At 30.6% G+C, this 19238-nt stretch overlaps 4 protein-coding genes across 4 annotated transcripts; all 4 read left to right on the plus strand.

Annotated features, from left to right (window-relative positions):
* Positions 1 to 524: 524 nt before the first annotated feature.
* LOC141718187 (VQ motif-containing protein 11-like) lies at positions 525 to 1040 on the plus strand. Its single transcript, XM_074520566.1, has one exon. The coding sequence runs from the start codon at positions 525 to 527 to the stop codon at positions 1038 to 1040; it is 516 nt and encodes a 171-aa protein (XP_074376667.1).
* Positions 1041 to 3979: 2939 nt separating this feature from the next.
* On the plus strand, positions 3980 to 4495 carry LOC141718188 (VQ motif-containing protein 11-like). Its single transcript, XM_074520567.1, has one exon. It carries the CDS (start codon positions 3980 to 3982, stop codon positions 4493 to 4495), a length of 516 nt encoding a protein of 171 aa, XP_074376668.1.
* Positions 4496 to 7396: 2901 nt separating this feature from the next.
* On the plus strand, positions 7397 to 7912 carry LOC141718189 (VQ motif-containing protein 11-like). Its single transcript, XM_074520568.1, has one exon. It carries the CDS (start codon positions 7397 to 7399, stop codon positions 7910 to 7912), a length of 516 nt encoding a protein of 171 aa, XP_074376669.1.
* Positions 7913 to 10952: 3040 nt separating this feature from the next.
* LOC141718190 (VQ motif-containing protein 11-like) lies at positions 10953 to 11444 on the plus strand. Its single transcript, XM_074520569.1, has one exon. It carries the CDS (start codon positions 10953 to 10955, stop codon positions 11442 to 11444), a length of 492 nt encoding a protein of 163 aa, XP_074376670.1.
* The last annotated feature ends 7794 nt before the right edge of the window (positions 11445 to 19238 follow it).

Below are 19238 nucleotides of genomic sequence, written 5' to 3' on the forward strand. Positions count from 1 at the left end.
TATATTAATCATGTAACAGTATATTATAACATTATATTGATTAAATCAATTTAAACAAATAATTAGTATATCAGCAAATCAATTTTCTTAGTATTTTGCAATTATCTAAAATAATAATTTAACTCAAATTTCAATACCATGTAACTAGTTAACATCAATCACCTACCTTCTTCCCAATACGCCGTACAAAATTGAAAGTTAAGGAGATGCCTACAGATAAGAAAAAAAGTTAAGCAGATACATGCAAATAATGACCTTTGAGTCTGACCTTTCCACCTGCACTGCCTTATATTTCCAAATTCAGTTCCTTAACGATTACTGTAGATCCTCATCACCACACAAAAGTCTTAAAGTCTTACTTAATTCATTTTGGCTTATATTGGCTCGAGTATGCAACTAATCATTTTTCAAGATGGTCTCTCTTCAAGAGTTGAAATAAACTTTTAGAGTCTCATTGCATTCAAAGTAGTTTTATCAACTAAGTGTATCATTTTCAACACTCTCTTTCTCTTTCAATCTCTATCATGGCTTCTTCTAGTTCCTCTTCCTCTCCCAAACCAAACAATAACAAATCACCGCAGCTAGAAAATGCCATTTGTGTTCATGTTGACCCATCAAACTATCATGATGTGGTCCAGAAATTAACAGGAGCCAGACCAGCAGTCGAGAAGCTCCCCATCACTACTTCTCCACATTTCAATGCAAAGCACAACCCTGTTAATGTTGGTGCAGTAAGACCATCGTTCAAACTCCAAGAACCAGCTAGAAACCTCCAACTACAGTTGAACCAAAATGGGTTAACTGAGTCTGCCTTTGCACCAAGAAAGAGAGTGATAAATGTCTCGCCTGTGTCAACATTGGACACGGTTTTGGCACGAGGGAGTCCAAGTCCAGGAACATCAGTGTCACCTTTTGTACCAGTGGAGGAGATAGCTATGGCAAATAAAGGCTTTTATTTGTATCCTAGTCCACCGGCTAGTACTGCTAGCAAGCCTCAACCACAGTTTCTTCCCTTGTTCCCAACATCTCCAGATTCTTAAACTGGACCAAGTTTACTATGCTTTGTTATATTCAAATTGAATATTATTTCTCTTTATTCCCCGTATAGAATTTGTAGTTATATTAGATAGTTTATTTATTTTTTTAATAAAATTATGTTTGTTTAAACTTTATTTTGGAAGGTATTAACATAATTTTAGGAATATGTTAACCTAACGGATCAAATGAAATCAAAAATAATATTTTGAAAACAATATTATCAATCTATATATTTATATTATACTATTATAAGCAAAACATGAGTTTGTTTGGTCCAAAAAACAGTCTAACGACTTATCATTTTTCATTAAAAATGTTATTTTAAACCTGATAAGTTATGATTGGTTATTTCTTTATAGCTTCCTAAAAATTGTTAACACCACTTTCAAAAACATTATTAATATTAAAAATAAGAAAAAAAATGCATCTTAATCGCCTAAAATTAATTCAAATTATAATTCTCTCGGAGTCGCATACCAAATAATCTCATAATCAATTAATTCTTAATAATTAATACACATCAGAAAAATACAAATACTATATTTAAAAATTAAATTAAAAATACATGAAATTGAAAAAAACACAAAACTTTCATTATGAAATAGGATTCCTTATGTTGAAATAGGATTCCTTATGTTTAACAAACAACGATAACTAAAAAATGGATGTTTTCCAAGTAAAAAAAAATTGAATTTAGGATTTGTAAACTAAAATTTTAGTTATAAAAATAAAGAATTTATGGTGTAAGTATTAAAATATGAATAGCCATGTCACATTTTTCATATCTTTTAATTTTAATAATATAGTATTGATATGTAATGGTATTATTAAATTTTAAAAATAAATATATGAGAATCTTTAACAATATTCTAAAACTTAATATTTTAAATATCCAAAATTTAGTAACTATATACTTCATTAAAATCAGTAATACATAATTATTATATTTTATTTAAATATCTTTTATAATTTTTTTTATTTTTACAAAAATTATTATATAAATAATAATATTAAGTTATAATTAGGCCGTGCATGAAACGGATTATAGGGTAGTAAATTATGAACTGAAAAATGGCAGAAAGTCTTGGCATGTAGACTCTGTGTTTGTTAATGCATGTCAATTTCATTTATAGACGCAAACTAAAAGGCAAAAGAATTTAAATTGGTTAAGTCAAACTTCATTAATGAGTATTTCTCTCTCGCATCAGAGTCGGCCGCCCCTAGCTTCACCTAACCCTATCCGCCCTACCTTTTTTTCCCCTTTCTACCATCTCTATCTCCATATTTATCTTCATCTTCTCCTTTCATTCACTTTTTCTTTAATAAAATCGAGATTTGTATTACAAAACTCGAAAAATCCATTACAATTCTTCACTTTAGTTTTCAGATCTATTAAGGTAAGAGCTTGGATTTTATAATAAAATTCAGTTTTTGGATTCAAAATCTCTGGTCTAACAACATATTACAATTTGGTGTTATTCCGAGATTTTTGAATTTTTGGTTTTTTCGTATTGTTCTGTTGAAGTTATTATTTGTGTGTTTGATTGTCTCGTTTTATACGATGTGTCTCGCTTTGTGCGATGTGGTGGTTGTGTTGAAAATGAATTAGATGGTGTATTGGAAGATCTCGATATCTCGCATCAACAACACTTTCGGCAGGTCTATAGCTGGTGTTCGGCAGGTAGATAGCTGGGGTGCGTTTGGAACGGTGGTGAAAATCACATATGCTCACCTCTCACAAAAAATATTTGTTCATAACATGAGGCCTCTAAACTTCGTTGTTGCAACTGAGTCCTCTGAACATTGTAATATCAATCGAATTAATGTGAGGGTCAATTGTGAAACTACTGTTTACGGGGAGATGCGTGTTGGATTGTCCGGGAAACCATTACCTTCATTTTTAATTTTCAGAATATTTGTATTCAGTTTGTTAAGCAATCCGGAAACAAAATGGCTAATTATTTAGCTCTATTTGTTTTTCAATCTGGTTGCATGATCAGTTGGGGGTTTGTCCCGATTGAATCTCTTTAAAGTCATTAATGAAATCTGCTTTAAATTTGGCAAAAAAAAAAGGCAAAAGAATTTCGGGACATTTGGGTCACTTTTTATTACTATTATTATTATTATAGATAGTTTCTTCTATTATAATTTGAAAATCCGAAATTATGTAAATAATGTATTATATGTAACATAATTATGATCAAATAATTTGTTATCCAAAATTTTCTAAATTGGAAAATCAAATTTTAATTGTTTATAATCTAATAATGTCATTCAAAACTAAAATTTAGCACGAACAAATATTTAAAAAGAATCGAAATTAACTATATTATTTTACACAAACACCTCCATCTCTTCTATCCATTAGTTCAAGTTTATAATAATAACATTATATATATAGATCTCACCTATGAAAATTTATAATCATGTAACAGTATATTATAACATTATATTGATTAAATCAATTAAAACAAACAATTAGTATATCAACAAATCAATTTTCTTAGTATTTTGCAATTATCTAAAATAATAATTTAACTCAAATTTCAATACCATGTAACTAGTTAACATCAATCACCTACCTTCTTCCCAATATGCCGTACAAAATTGAAAGTTAAGGAGATGCCTACAGATAAGAAAAAAAGTTAAGCAGATACATGCAAATAATGACCTTTGAGTCTGACCTTTCCACCTGCACTGCCTTATATTTCCAAATTCAGTTCCTTAACGATTACTGTAGATCCTCATCACCACACAAAAGTCTTAAAGTCTTACTTAATTCATTTTGGCTTATATTGGCTCGAGTATGCAACTAATTCATTTTTCAAGATGGTCTCTCTTCAAGAGTTGAAATAAACTTTTAGAGTCTCATTGCATTCAAAGTAGTTTTATCAACTAAGTGTATCATTTTCAACACTCTCTTTCTCTTTCAATCTCTATCATGGCTTCTTCTAGTTCCTCTTCCTCTCCCAAACCAAACAATAACAAATCACCGCAGCTAGAAAATGCCATTTGTGTTCATGTTGACCCATCAAACTATCATGATGTGGTCCAGAAATTAACAGGAGCCAGACCAGCAGTCGAGAAGCTCCCCATCACTACTTCTCCACATTTCAATGCAAAGCACAACCCTGTTAATGTTGGTGCAGTAAGACCATCGTTCAAACTCCAAGAACCGGCTAGAAACCTCCAACTACAGTTGAACCAAAATGGGTTAACTGAGTCTGCGTTTGCACCAAGAAAGAGAGTGATAAATGTCTCGCCTGTGTCAACATTGGACACGGTTTTGGCACGAGGGAGTCCAAGTCCAGGAACATCAGTGTCACCTTTTGTACCAGTGGAGGAGATAGCTATGGCAAATAAAGGCTTTTATTTGTATCCTAGTCCACCGGCTAGTACTGCTAGCAAGCCTCAACCACAGTTGCTTCCCTTGTTCCCAGCATCTCCAGATTCTTAAACTGGACCAAGGTTACTATGCTTTGTTATATTCAAATTGAATATTATTTATTAGATACTTTATTCTCTTTGTTCCCCGTATAGAATTTGTAGTTATATTAGATAGTTTATTTATTTTTTTAATAAAATTATGTTTGTTTAAACTTTATTTTGGAAGGTATTAACATAATTTTAGGAATATGTTAACCTAACCGATCAAATGAAATCAAAAATAATATTTTAAAAACAATATTATCAATCTATATATTTATATTATACTATTATAAGCAAAACATGAGTTTGTTTGGTCCAAAAAACAGTCTAACGACTTATCATTTTTCATTAAAAATGTTATTTTAAGTGTAATATGTTATTTTAAACCTGATAAGTTATGATTGGTTATTTCTTTATAGCTTCCTAAAAATTGTTAACACCACTTTCAAAAACATTATTAATATTAAAAATAAGAAAAAAAAATGCATCTTAATCGCCTAAAATTAATTCAAATTATAATTCTCTCGGAGTCGCATACCAAATAATCTCATAATCAATTAATTCTTAATAATTAATACACATCAGAAAAATACAAATACTATATTTAAAAATTAAATTAAAAATACATGAAATTGAAAAAACACAAAACTTTCATTATGAAATAGGATTCCTTATGTTGAAATAGGATTCCTTATGTTTAACAAACAACGATAACTAAAAAATGGATGTTTTCGAAGTAAAAAAAAATTGAATTTAGGATTTGTAAACTAAAATTTTAGTTATAAAATAAAGAATTTATGGTGTAAGTATTAAAATATGAATAGTCATGTCACATTTTTGATATCTTTTGATTTTAATAATATAGTATTGATATGTAATGGTATTATTAAATTTTAAAAATAAATATATGAGAATCTTTAACAATATTCTAAAACTTAATATTTTAAATATCCAAAATTTAGTAACTATATACTTCATTAAAATCAGTAATACATAATTATTATATTTTATTTAAATATCTTTTATAATTTTTTTTATTTTTACAAAAATTATTATATAAATAATAATATTAAGTTATAATTAGGCCGTGCATGAAACGGATTATAGGGTAGTAAATTATGAACTGAAAAATGGCAGAAAGTCTTGGCATGCAGACTCTGTGTTTGTTAATGCATGTCAATTTCATGTATAGACGCAAACTAAAAGGCAAAAGAATTTAAATTGGTTAAGTCAAACTTCATTAATGAGCATTTCTCTCTCGCATCAGAGTCGGCCGCCCCTAGCTTCACCTAACCCTAGCCGCCCTACCTTTTTTTCCCCTTTCTATCATCTCTATCTCCATATTTATCTTCATCTTCTCCTTTCATTCACTTTTTCTTTAATAAAATCGAGATTTGTATTACAAAACTCGAAAAATCCATTACAATTCTTCACTTTAGTTTTCAGATCTATTAAGGTAAGAGCTTGGATTTTATAATAAAATTCAGTTTTTGGTTTCAAAATCTCTGGTCTAACAACATATTACAATTTGGTGTTATTCCGAGATTTTTGAATTTTTGGTTTTTTCGTATTGTTCTGTTGAAGTTATTATTTGTGTGTTTGATTGTCTCGCTTTATACGATTCTCGCATCAACAACACTTTCGGCAGGTCTATAGCTGGTGTTCGGCACGTAGATAGCTGGGGTGCGTTTGGAACGGTGGTGAAAATCACATATGCTCACCTCTCACAAAAAATATTTGTTGATAACATGAGTCCTCTAAACTTCATTGTTGCAACTGAGTCCTCTGAAAATTGTAATATCAATCGAATTAATGTGAGGGTCAATTGTGAAACTACTGTTTACGGGGGAGATGTGTGTTGGATTGTCCGGGAAACCATTACCTTCATTTTTAATTTTCAGAATATTTGTATTCAGTTTGTTAAGCAATCCGGAAACAAAATGGCTAATTATTTAGCTCTATTTGTTTTTCAATCTGGTTGCATGATCAGTTGGGGGTTTGTCCCGATTGAATCTCTTTCAAGTCATTAATAAAATCTGCTTTAAATTTGGCAAAAAAAAGGCAAAAGAATTTCGGGACATTTGGGTCACTTTTTATTACTATTATTATTATTATAGATAGTTTCTTCTATTATAATTTGAAAATCCGAAATTATGTAAATAATGTATTATATGTAACATAATTATGATCAAATAATTTGTTATCCAAAATTTTATAAATTGGAAAATCAAATTTTAATTGTTTATAATCTAATAATGTCATTCAAAACTAAAATTTAGCACGAACAAATATTTAAAAAGAACCGAAATTAACTATATTATTTTACACAAACACCTCCATCTCCTCTATCCATTAGTTTAAGTTTATAATAATAACATTATATATATAGATCTCACCTATGAAAATTTATAATCATGTAACAGTATATTATAACATTATATTGATTAAATCAATTAAAACAAACAATTAGTATATCAACAAATCAATTTTCTTAGTATTTTGCAATTATCTAAAATAATAATTTAACTCAAATTTCAATACCATGTAACTAGTTAACATCAATCACCTACCTTCTTCCCAATACGCCGTACAAAATTGAAAGTTAAGGAGATGCCTACAGATAAGAAAAAAAGTTAAGTAGATACATACAAATAATGACCTTTGAGTCTGACCTTTCCACCTGCACTGCCTTATATTTCCAAATTCAGTTCCTTAACGATTACTGTAGATCCTCATCACCACACAAAAGTCTTAAAGTCTTGCTTAATTCATTTTGGCCTATATTGGCTCGAGTATGCAACTAATTCATTTTTCAAGATGGTCTCTCTTCAAGAGTTGAAATAAACTTTTAGAGTCTCATTGCATTCAAAGTAGTTTTATCAACTAAGTGTATCATTTTCAACACTCTCTTTCTCTTTCAATCTCTATCATGGCTTCTTCTAGTTCCTCTTCCTCTCCCAAACCAAACAATAACAAATCACCGCAGCTAGAAAATGCCATTTGTGTTCATGTTGACCCATCAAACTATCATGATGTGGTCCAGAAATTAACAGGAGCCAGACCAGCAGTCGAGAAGCTCCCCATCACTACTTCTCCACATTTCAATGCAAAGCACAACCCTGTTAATGTTGGTGCAGTAAGACCATCGTTCAAACTCCAAGAACCGGCTAGAAACCTCCAACTACAGTTGAACCAAAATGGGTTAACTGAGTCTGCGTTTGCACCAAGAAAGAGAGTGATAAATGTCTCGCCTGTGTCAACATTGGACACGGTTTTGGCACGAGGGAGTCCAAGTCCAGGAACATCAGTGTCACCTTTTGTACCAGTGGAGGAGATAGCTATGGCAAATAAAGGCTTTTATTTGTATCCTAGTCCACCGGCTAGTACTGCTAGCAAGCCTCAACCACAGTTGCTTCCCTTGTTCCCAGCATCTCCAGATTCTTAAACTGGACCAAGGTTACTATGCTTTGTTATATTCAAATTGAATATTATTTATTAGATACTTTATTCTCTTTGTTCCCCGTATAGAATTTGTAGTTATATTAGATAGTTTATTTATTTTTTTAATAAAATTATGTTTGTTTAAACTTTATTTTGGAAGGTATTAACATAATTTTAGGAATATGTTAACCTAACCGATCAAATGAAATCAAAAATAATATTTTAAAAACAATATTATCAATCTATATATTTATATTATACTATTATAAGCAAAACATGAGTTTGTTTGGTCCAAAAAACAGTCTAACGACTTATCATTTTCATTAAAAATGTTATTTTATGTGTAATATGTTATTTTAAACCTGATAAGTTATGATTGGTTATTTCTTTATAGCTTCCTAAAAATTGTTAACACCACTTTCAAAAACATTATTATTATTAAAAATAAGAAAAAAAATGCATCTTAATCGGCTAAAATTAATTCAAATTATAATTCTCTCGGAGTCGCATACCAAATAATCTCATAATCAATTATTCTTAATAATTAATACACATCAGAAAAATACAAATACTATATTTAAAAATTTAATTAAAAATACATGAAATTGAAAAAACACAAAACTTTCATTATGAAATAGGATTCCTTATGTTGAAATAGGATTCCTTATGTTTAACAAACAACGATAACTAAAAAATGGATGTTTTCGAAGTAAAAAAAAATTGAATTTAGGATTTGTAAACTAAAATTTTAGTTATAAAATAAAGAATTTATGGTGTAAGTATTAAAATATGAATAGCCATGTCACATTTTGATATCTTTTGATTTTAATAATATAGTATTGATATGTAATGATATTATTAAATTTTAAAAATAAATATATGAGAATCTTTAACAATATTCTAAAACTTAATATTTTAAATATCCAAAATTTAGTAACTATATACTTCATTAAAATCAGTAATACATAATTATTATATTTTATTTAAATATCTTTTATAATTTTTTTATTTTTACAAAAATTATTATATAAATAATAATATTAAGTTATAATTAGGCCGTGCATGAAACGGATTATAGGGTAGTAAATTATGAACTGAAAAATGGCAGAAAGTCTTGGCATGCAGACTCTGTGTTTGTTAATGCATGTCAATTTCATTTATAGACGCAAACTAAAAGAATTTAAATTGATTAAGTCAAACTTCATTAATGAGCATTTCTCTCTCGCATCAGAGTCGGCCGCCCCTAGCTTCATCTAACCCTAGCCGCCCTACCTTCTTTTTCCCCCTTTCTACCATCTCTATCTCCATATTTATCTTCATCTTCTTCTTTCATTCACTTTTTCTTTAATAAAATCGAGATTTGTATTACAAAACTCGAAAAATCCATTACAATTCTTCACTTTAGTTTTCAGATCTATTAAGGTAATAGCTTGGATTTTATAATAAAATTCAGTTTTTGGATTCAAAATCTCTGGTCTAACAACATATTACAATTTGGTGTTATTCCGAGATTTTTGAATTTTGGGTTTTTTCGTATTGTTCTGTTGAAGTTATTATTTGTGTGTTTGATTGTCTCGCTTTATACGATGTGTCTCGCTTTGTGCGATGTGGTGGTTGTGTTGAAAATGAATTGGATGGTGTATTGGGAGATCTGGATATCTCGCATCAACAACACTTTCGGCAGGTCTATAGCTGGTGTCCGGCAGGTAGATAGCTGGGGTGCGTTTGGAACGGTGGTGAAAATCACATATGCTCACCTCTCACAAAAAATATTTGTTCATAACATGAGGCCTCTAAACTTCGTTGTTGCAACTGAGTCCTCTGAACATTGTAATATCAATCGAATTAATGTGAGGGTCAATTGTGAAACTAGTGTTTTCGGGGGAGATGCGTTCTGGATTGTCCGGGAAACCATTACCTTCATTTTTAATTTTCAGTAAGCAATCCGGAAACAAAATGGCTAATTATTTAGCTCTATTTGTTTTTCAACCTGGTTGCATGATCAGTTGGGGGTTTGTCTCGATTGAATCTCTTTAAAGTCATTAATGAAATCTGCTTTAAATTTGGCAAAAAAAAAGGCAAAAGAATTTGGGGACATTTGGGTCACTTTTTATTACTATTATTATTATTATAGATAGTTTCTTATATTATATTTTGAAAATCCGAAATTATGTAAATAATGTATTATATGTAACATAATTTGATCAAATAATTTGTTATCCAAAATTTTCTAAATTGGAAAATCAAATTTTAATTGTTTATAATCTAATAATGTCATTCAAAACTAAAATTTAGCACGTACAAATATTTAAAAACAACTGAAATTAACTATATTATTTTACACAAAGACCCCTCCATCTCCTCTATCCATTAGTTTAAGTTTATAATAATAACATTATATATATTGATCTCACCTATGAAAATTTATATTAATCATGTAACAGTATATTATAACATTATATTGATTAAATCAATTTAAACAAATAATTAGTATATCAGCAAATCAATTTTCTTAGTATTTTGCAATTATCTAAAATAATAATTTAACTCAAATTTCAATACCATGTAACTAGTTAACATCAATTACCTCACTACCTACCTTCTTCCCCAAGCCATCAAATTCTCGAATTTTATAATAAATCTTTATCTCTAAAATAAATACTTATACATTACAAATGAAAACAGTTGTTACAAAGCACATATCTAGGCGGTACAAAATTAAAAGTTAAGGAGATACTTACAGAAAAGAAAAAAAGTTAAGCAGATACATGCAAATAAATGACCTTTGAGTCCCAACTTTCCAGCTGCACCGCCTTATATTTCCAAATTCAGTTCCTTAACAATTAGTGTAGATCGTCATCACCACACAAAAGTCTTAAAGTCCTACTTAATTCATTATGGCTTATATTGGCTCGAGTATGCAACTAATTCATTTTTCAAGATGGTCTCTTCAAGAGTTGAAATAAACTTTTAGAGTCTCATTGCATTCAAAGTAGTTTTATCAACTAAGTGTATCATTTTCAACACTCTCTCTTTCAATCTCTATGGCTTCTTCTAGTTTCTCTTACTCTCCCAAACCAAACAATAACAAATCACCGCAACTAGAAAATGCCATTAGTGTTCATGTTGACCCATCAAACTTTCGTGATGTGGTCCAGAAACTAACAGGAGCCAGACCAACAGTGGAGAAGCTCCCCATCACTACTTCTCCACATTTCAATGCAAAGCACAACCCTGTTAACATTGGTCCAGTAAGACCATCGTTCAAACTCCAAGAACACGCTAGAAACTTCCAACTACAATTGAACCAAAATGGGTTACCCGAGTCTGCGTTTGCACCAAGAAAGAGAGTGACAAATGTCTCGCCTGTGTCAACATTGGACACGGTTTTGGCACAAGGGAGTCCAAGTCCAGGAACATCATTGTCACCTTTTGTACCTCAGGAGGAACATTATTTGTATCCTAGTCCACCAGCTACTGCTAGCAAGCCTCAACCACAGTTGCTTCCCTTGTTCCCAACATCTCCAGATTCTTAAACTGGACCAAGTTTACTATGCTTTGTTATGTTCAAATTCAATATTATTCGAGATATTATGGATTAAAAATAAGAATATGTGGCATATTATTGATTCACAATAATAGCCTTTATTAAGTGAAACCTCTTTTAAGTGATACCTTTATTTATTATTTATTTTAATTATAATTTAAAATTAATTTATATAATCATTTAATATTAATTTTTCGATCTCGGCCCATGTTTCTCACAGTTATCAACTAGTATATTATAAAGGGTTTGTCTAGTATGTGCCCATGAGCACATACTAAACAATAAAACTTAATAAAGTTTGGAGTGGCTTGATTGGTGTATTTGTTGTTAATGCAGGGGTCACCATTATTTAAGTACTCCTCTGTTTTTTATTATGTGATCTTTGATTTTTGCACACACTAACTTTTAAGTGTTTTGACCGCATAGTTAGAATAATATTTTTTAATTTTTTCTTTCTGTGAATAAAAATATATAACTAAAACTTTAATTTAGAAAAATAAAAATTTTAAAAAAATTATTTTATCTATGTAGTCAAAAATACTCAGGATTGTGTGCAAGAAAGAGTCAAACGACATATAAATGAAAACAGAGGGAGTATTGGCCAATCTAAAATTATAAAAGTCTGTGTTTATGGCACACAACAAAACCGTATTATAAATCTTTAATCGGAGATAAGGCGAATATGGTACTGAAATTTATTCAAAACACAACTTGAACTACTTGCATGGAATCATAGACCAACAATTTTGTAAAATAAAAATGGCACATTAATGTGTGTTTATATTTTCAACACAACACGAAATTTTATAAGAATACTAAATAAAAGTTATAATTTATCGGAGTGATGGCAAGTTTTGAAGTCTGCAAAAGATTGAAATGCAAATAATGTTACTCCTCCGTCCCATCCCAATTTATGTGTCAAGACTTTTACCCGTAATTTAAGTTGCATTAACCGTATGTCTTTGTTAATTATTTTTCAAATTCTTTTTGTGAATAAAAGTTTGAGATTTATATTTTTATCCACAAAAAAAATAATTACACTACGAGAAAAACGGCTATTTCCTACCAGCATTTTGGTAGGAAATGGTCTATTTCTGGTAGGAAAAGGAGGCAATTCCTACCAAAAGGCTTGGTGGGAGTTGCGCCAGTCGGAATTGCTTTGTGGTAGGAATTGATGTTTGTATTTCAATTGACCCCACTTGCCATAAAACGCCACATCACCTGCCACGTCATTCAAATATGGACCCTAGTTGATGATTTGGATTGTGTGGCCCAGATACGTGGCATGCCACGTGGCACGTCCCTTTGACAAAGTCAAGCCCTTTTCCTACCAGAATTGGTAGGTTTTGTGTCATTTTTTCCTACCAACGTTGGTAGGCTTTGATTGATCAACATTTTCTACCAACCTTTTCCTACTATATATCTTAGTTTATATAAGAACCAAAACCTACCATTCTGGGTTTGTAATGGGTATTCTGGTAGGTTATATTTGGTAGGATTTTATTATTTATTTGCCAAAAAAATTATTTATTTCTGGTCATTGCCATAAACTAAAGCCAAACACAAACTAAAACACAAGTAACCAACATACAAATACATAATCAACAAGCACAAAATAGAATTCAGTACATGATCAATTCATAATTTGAACAATTGTATCATTTCCGGACATAGTTACCGGACACTAAGGATTGACCAACCATCCATAATTAAAAATAAAAGCTAAGTTTCCGGCAACTATATCCCTACTTCAGAAATTCACCATTATCCTAATAATGCTTACAAGAGCGTAATACTGAAAACAATCTAAGTCTAACCAAAAGCATTTTAACCAAAAGCATTTAAGTCTAACAATTTTAATGACAAACTTCATAAAATAAAGAGTTTCAGGGGAGCAGATTTAGTCATCCTCACGATCGGAGCCTTCAGAATTTCCTTCTTCATCTTCGCCTTCAGATGCGCCTTCTTCCCCATTAGCATTCTGACCTTCCCCATCAGCAGCCTCAACATCGCTTTCATCGTCAGAGATGTTTGTTACATCAGTCTCCTCATCAGAACTATAAAGAACCTGCAATACACAACCGATTCGCGATAAATCATCGACGCTGAATAAATGGCAGATTGGTACGAAAATTGCAAAAGAAAATTACCTCTTTTTCCTTCTCCTGATACCTCTTGAACATATCTTCCACAAGCTCTTTCACGAGATGCAGCACTTTATTTGAAACAAACTGAGTGAATTCACTATAAAACAAACTCAGATAAAAATAAGATGTTGATAAATTTCACTATGAAACAAGCCTAAATTTGCATTAAGACACATAAAGACACATTTACAAAATTCAGCATTATGAACTGTATAGAGCAAATCAAATAAAGTTCTGGAGTTCACAAGATTTGGCTAATAAACATTAAGACATATTTGCAAAATCCAGCATTATGAAACAAGCCTAAATTTCACTATCAAAATCATCTTGAGATATATGGTAGAATCATCTATTCGGCTAATTAAAAAAAATCCAAAAAAGAAATACCAGTAAATACGTGGGACGTTAATTGCTTATATAAACTGTATAGGGCAAAGTCTAATAAAGTTCTGGAGTTCACAAGATTTGGCTACACAGTGAGAACAGTGAGTTTATGCAAAATCCAGCATTATGAATTCTAATATGCATAGAAAACCTAACTTGTATTTCAACATATAAATGCATAATCAAACTCGTTAAAAACTCAGATATATTGTCATTTACTTCTAATAAGTTATATAAAACAAATTATCCAATTTTAATTTCATACCGCAATTTCCTTTGCAGCCTCAGTTGTGTAATTGGCATGCCATCAGCATCCGTTTCCTTGTGAGTGTGTGTTTTATCCCATACTTCAAGGCGAGTTGGCATAACGCCATTCTTTTCCTCAGTTAAAATCTAACATATAGATGCATAAAGATAATTAATATTAATAAACAAGATTCTAAATCCAAGTTCTATTTTACTAGATTATCATAGCTTGTGTTCATCCGACTCCAAGAAATGAACCATCCCTTCCCATACCAGATCACTGAAGTAGGAAGGTTTAACTTCCAGCAGCGGCTTTTTTAACTTCTCGGAATTTGCATAAACTCGCTCGTTTTCTTCATGCACTGTTCGCTTAATCAATGCCTTGAGATGCCCAGTTATAGTCCTATAAGCCTACTTACGACTTTGACCCTTCTCATGTCTGAAATATTTCTGCAATTTATATAAACATAAGTTGTTCAATAGTGCAGAAATTACATGCAAATGATCATAGTAAACAAAATAAAATGTTTAAATAAGTATGTAATGCCACCTTTTAACATAACCTTTTCCTCTTAAAACATTTAAATTAGCAATTACCTATAGTCTAATAATAAAATAAAAATCAAAAGTTGAGAAACCAATTTTGTCCTAAAATAATACTCTTATATTAGATGCTTCCTATCTAAAATTGGAAAACAAAAAGGTAACGGATGAAAATATAAAATCTAGCAGAGAGACATGATGAGTGGTAAATCTACAGAGTTGGTTGTAGACTACAAATCTGACATTACTCCAAAAATTATCCCAAGTATATCTTTCACAACCATCACACAATCAAAAAATAACTTAACCTCCTCTGCCTTTTACTGACACCATGATAATATTTTTACCATTTTCAAAATCAACCATCATGTCATCTTAATCTTAATTATATATATATATATTCTCCCCCAATCAAACCCTAACACCATCAATCTTATTTTAGTAATACTACTACTGAAACAGAGGAGCCTTTACCTCTTCATTCTGATTTAATTGCCAAATCTTGGAGCAAACAAAAACACAAACACAGTAGCAAACAACTAAACTATCAATTAAAAGTACATGTGTATTTTAAAGTAAATCAAATTCAAGAAGATGGATACTTACATAGAGTTCAGTAATAACTTTCTCAACCCATTTAGGATACTTATCATTGATATCAGTCCACGTGTAAGCTCCCACTGGCCAGAACCCGTGAACAATGCCCAGAATTGTCTTTTTTGCTTCATCATGCATTATGCTACAAAAATAATAATCGTTACTAATTGGATATATATTAAAGTTAGGTAAAGTAGTAAAGAATAAAATGCAACAGTCTATAAATTTAGACTTACACTCCATTTGAAATATCAATACGAGTCGGCTTTACTGGAGGTGTGGAACCAAAGAGTCCACGGGAGTTTGCTCGCTTTCTTGGACCCATCCACTCAACCAATTATGCCCTTGTCTTCCCCCGGGGATAAGACTGTGATATCGCTAAAGCTTTGACCTTTTCCTTTGATGTTGCCGTCACTTTGCCTTTGCCTTTTCCTTTGCGTGAACTCGCATTTTTCTTAGACTTAGCGATCTTTCCATTCTTATTCACTGGAACTTTTTTGCTTTTCTTTGCAGATGTCACCGGAATCTTATCCTGGAAAACCTTTTCCAATAACCCTGTAAAAAATAATATTAAAATGCTTAAGTGACCTAGCTAGTTAATTCTCATGGATGATATGCATTAAACATATAACTTAATGCATTATCTTTTTGTTTAAGAACCAATAATATGAGGTTTATGAGTGCTCATGATTAATATTAAACATAATTAATTAAGTTACACAAAAAGATTCAGGTGTTTACTCTTAACTAATTAGCTTTGATTTCATAATTTTCATTGATCTGAGAACTAACTGCGCATTTATCTTATCAGACTAGACAAAACTCTGCATGAATCAGTGGGATTTTCCTATATTGTTAGCAGTCTGGAAGTGTCAATTATATAGTTTCTTGATTATAGTTTACAAAGCTTAACTTATAAAGTTGAAATGGCCGGAGCCCAACTCTAATCCTACATAAAACCATACTTCAAGACAACAGATGTAGTAGTATATCATTGCATTTACTTAACTTGACCTAATGAAATTTTGAACAATTTCAAATTAATTATAAATATCCAAATGCCAACATATATGACTAGGCTCTTCCTAAGCTTCAACCCTAACGGACTAAGCTTCAACATATATGTCTGTTGGCATAGCAACAGACACACACTACGCACATTTTGTCGACCGACCAAACACACACTATCGACCAAACACACACTATTTTACAACTATATATGACTAGTACACATGTGTATGTGAATCCATTGCATATTACAATACTAATCCACTACAACATCATACGTATACCTAAAACTTAATACGTAAACTTAAATAAACATAAAAAACATCAAAATACATATTTAAGCACATAGTTTAGTAAAAAATGACTGAAAAACCCATAGTCAAAACATAGTTTCATCAAAAATCAATTTTGATGGACTTAAAATCACATTTAAGCACAACCCATAGTAAAAGCATGCATAATAAACACAACCCATAAATATTGCATGCATATTGCCCAAAAGCCTCAATATCTAGCCTAAAATCCCCGGTTTAACACCCGATACTCTTTAAAATTTCAAAAGTTAACACCCCAAACACAATAAACATCTAATCCATAATACCCAATACCCAATACACAATAATGCATACATATGATCATATACACACATAATCATATAAAATCGAATAAAAAACGAATAATAACAAAAGGTAAAATATATAAACGAATAGACGAAGAAATGAATAGATGAAGAAAGCTTATCGATCGAAATAGATGAAGAGATGATGAAGAGATGACGAAGAGATGAAGAAGATATGATGAACTGGTAGGGTAAACAGAGAGAGAGAGTATGGTGAAGAAATGTGGCTGCTCGAAATGAAAGAATAATCTTAGTAGGGTATATGTGTTTAATCCCGAATTAATTTTTTAATATTTTATTGTTTGATCAGAACCTACCAATTTTGGTAGGTTTTGATCCCAAAACTGGTGGGTTTTGACATGCGCGGTAAATTCAATTTTTTCGCCAAAAATGTGACGGAAATGCCAAAAAAATGAGGTGGGATTCGAAATCAATCCTCACAGAATCATTTACAATATACTAGCCATTGAGCCAAAATGGTTTTTCTGAAAAAATTGGCACAAACAAGTATATCTTAGTTAAAAAAAATTGGATAATTTTTATTTAAAATCAAATATTTTATGAGATTATTAAAATAATAATTTAATTATTATTTTCAGGTGTTGCCTTTTCCTACCAGTTTTAGGTGTATTTCAGACTACACTTGGTAGGAAATACCCTAGTAGGAAAAGGACAAACAACTTTTTTGGGCAAAACCTACCAATTTTGGTAGGAATTAAAAGTTTGTTTTATAGATCTATTATAAAAATATAATAGCTTAATTTTTAAAAATTCAATATTTCGACAACATGTATAAAATTAATGTATCTAATCATCCTTAAGGTTGGATTATTAAAAAAAAAAATACAAGTGTGTAATCCTCAACATCCTCGACACTTTGAGTTAAAAACCTAACTCAATCTTCGAACAATCTCGACGTTTCTAAACGATTTTCTTAGTCATAATTGTTTTCTTACCCAAATTTTTTTCCTAGTTTTATTTCACAATAAAATGACATTTCACTTGAAAAGTTTTAATTTATCGATTCATTTTCATATTTAATATTTTCTTTTCGCAATAATTATAATTATCCAAAAAACAAATAAAAATACGGGACTATAAGTGTAATCAACTAACTTTTAGAGTTTCACTATTAAAATGAATAAATGTTCATGTTTATAGAGTTTGATCAACGGAAATGTGACAAACCATGGGCGAACAGTACAAAAAAAAAATATTTTTCTTGTATTTTTTTTTCTATAGATCTATTATAAATACTTAATAGCTTAATTTTTAAAAATTCTATATTTCGACTACATGTATAAACTCATATATCTAATCATCCGTAAAGTTGAATTATTAAAAAAAATCCAAATGTCTAACGCATCCCCGACACTTTGAGTTGAAAACCTAACTCAATCTTCGAACAATCTCGACGTTCCATTTTCTAAACGATTTTCTTAGTCATTTTTATTTTCTTACCCAAATTTTTTTCCTAGTTTTATTTCACATTAAAATAACATTTCACTTGAAAAGTTTTAATTTATCGAACCATTTTCATATTTAATATTTTCTTTTCGTAATAGTTTTCTCACATTTCCTACCAATATTGGTGGGAAATAGGTGGTAGTCGTTTCCTACTAGTTTTGGTAGGAAATTATTGGTTAGAAATATGTCGTTTTTAGTAGGTTTTAAAATAGAAGGTTGGGAACCGGCATTTTCTACCACATATTTCCTACCAAATGTTATTTCCAACCAGTTATTTCCTACTAGAGGTTATTTCCAACCAGTTATTTCCTACTAGAGGTTATTTCCTACTAGATGTTATTTACAACCAGAAAATTTAACAATATTTTAAATATAGAGAATGTAGAAAATTTACCAATATAAAAAATGTAGAAAATTCACCATTAAAATTCATTACTAGTACAATTAAATTTCAAAATACATATCAATCAATATCTTCAAAAACATCGGTTTCTTCTTCTTCTTCAATTCTTCGTTCTTCTTCTTCTTCTTCTTCCTCTTCTTCCTCTTCTTCCACTTCTTCCTCTTCTTCCTCTTCTTCCTCTTCTTCCTCTTCTTCCTCTTCTTCTTTTTCTTCTTCTTCTTCTTCTTCTTCTTCTTCTTCTTCTTCTGCTTCTTCTTCTGCTTCTTCTGCTTCTTCTTCTTCTTCTTCTTCTTCTTCTTCTTCTCCTCTTTTAACTTCTTCGTCTTCTTGTAATTCTTCATCTTCTTCCTCTTCTTCTTCCATATTTTG

This window comes from Apium graveolens, chromosome 4, assembly GCF_009905375.1.
Source record: "Apium graveolens cultivar Ventura chromosome 4, ASM990537v1, whole genome shotgun sequence".
Classification (NCBI taxonomy): domain Eukaryota; kingdom Viridiplantae; phylum Streptophyta; class Magnoliopsida; order Apiales; family Apiaceae; genus Apium; species Apium graveolens.

Coding starts and splice junctions, on each gene's coding strand:
- LOC141718187 (XM_074520566.1), top strand. CDS start 525: ATGGCTTCTTCTAGTTCCTCTTCCTCTCCCAAACCAAACAATAACAAA.
- LOC141718188 (XM_074520567.1), top strand. CDS start 3,980: ATGGCTTCTTCTAGTTCCTCTTCCTCTCCCAAACCAAACAATAACAAA.
- LOC141718189 (XM_074520568.1), top strand. CDS start 7,397: ATGGCTTCTTCTAGTTCCTCTTCCTCTCCCAAACCAAACAATAACAAA.
- LOC141718190 (XM_074520569.1), top strand. CDS start 10,953: ATGGCTTCTTCTAGTTTCTCTTACTCTCCCAAACCAAACAATAACAAA.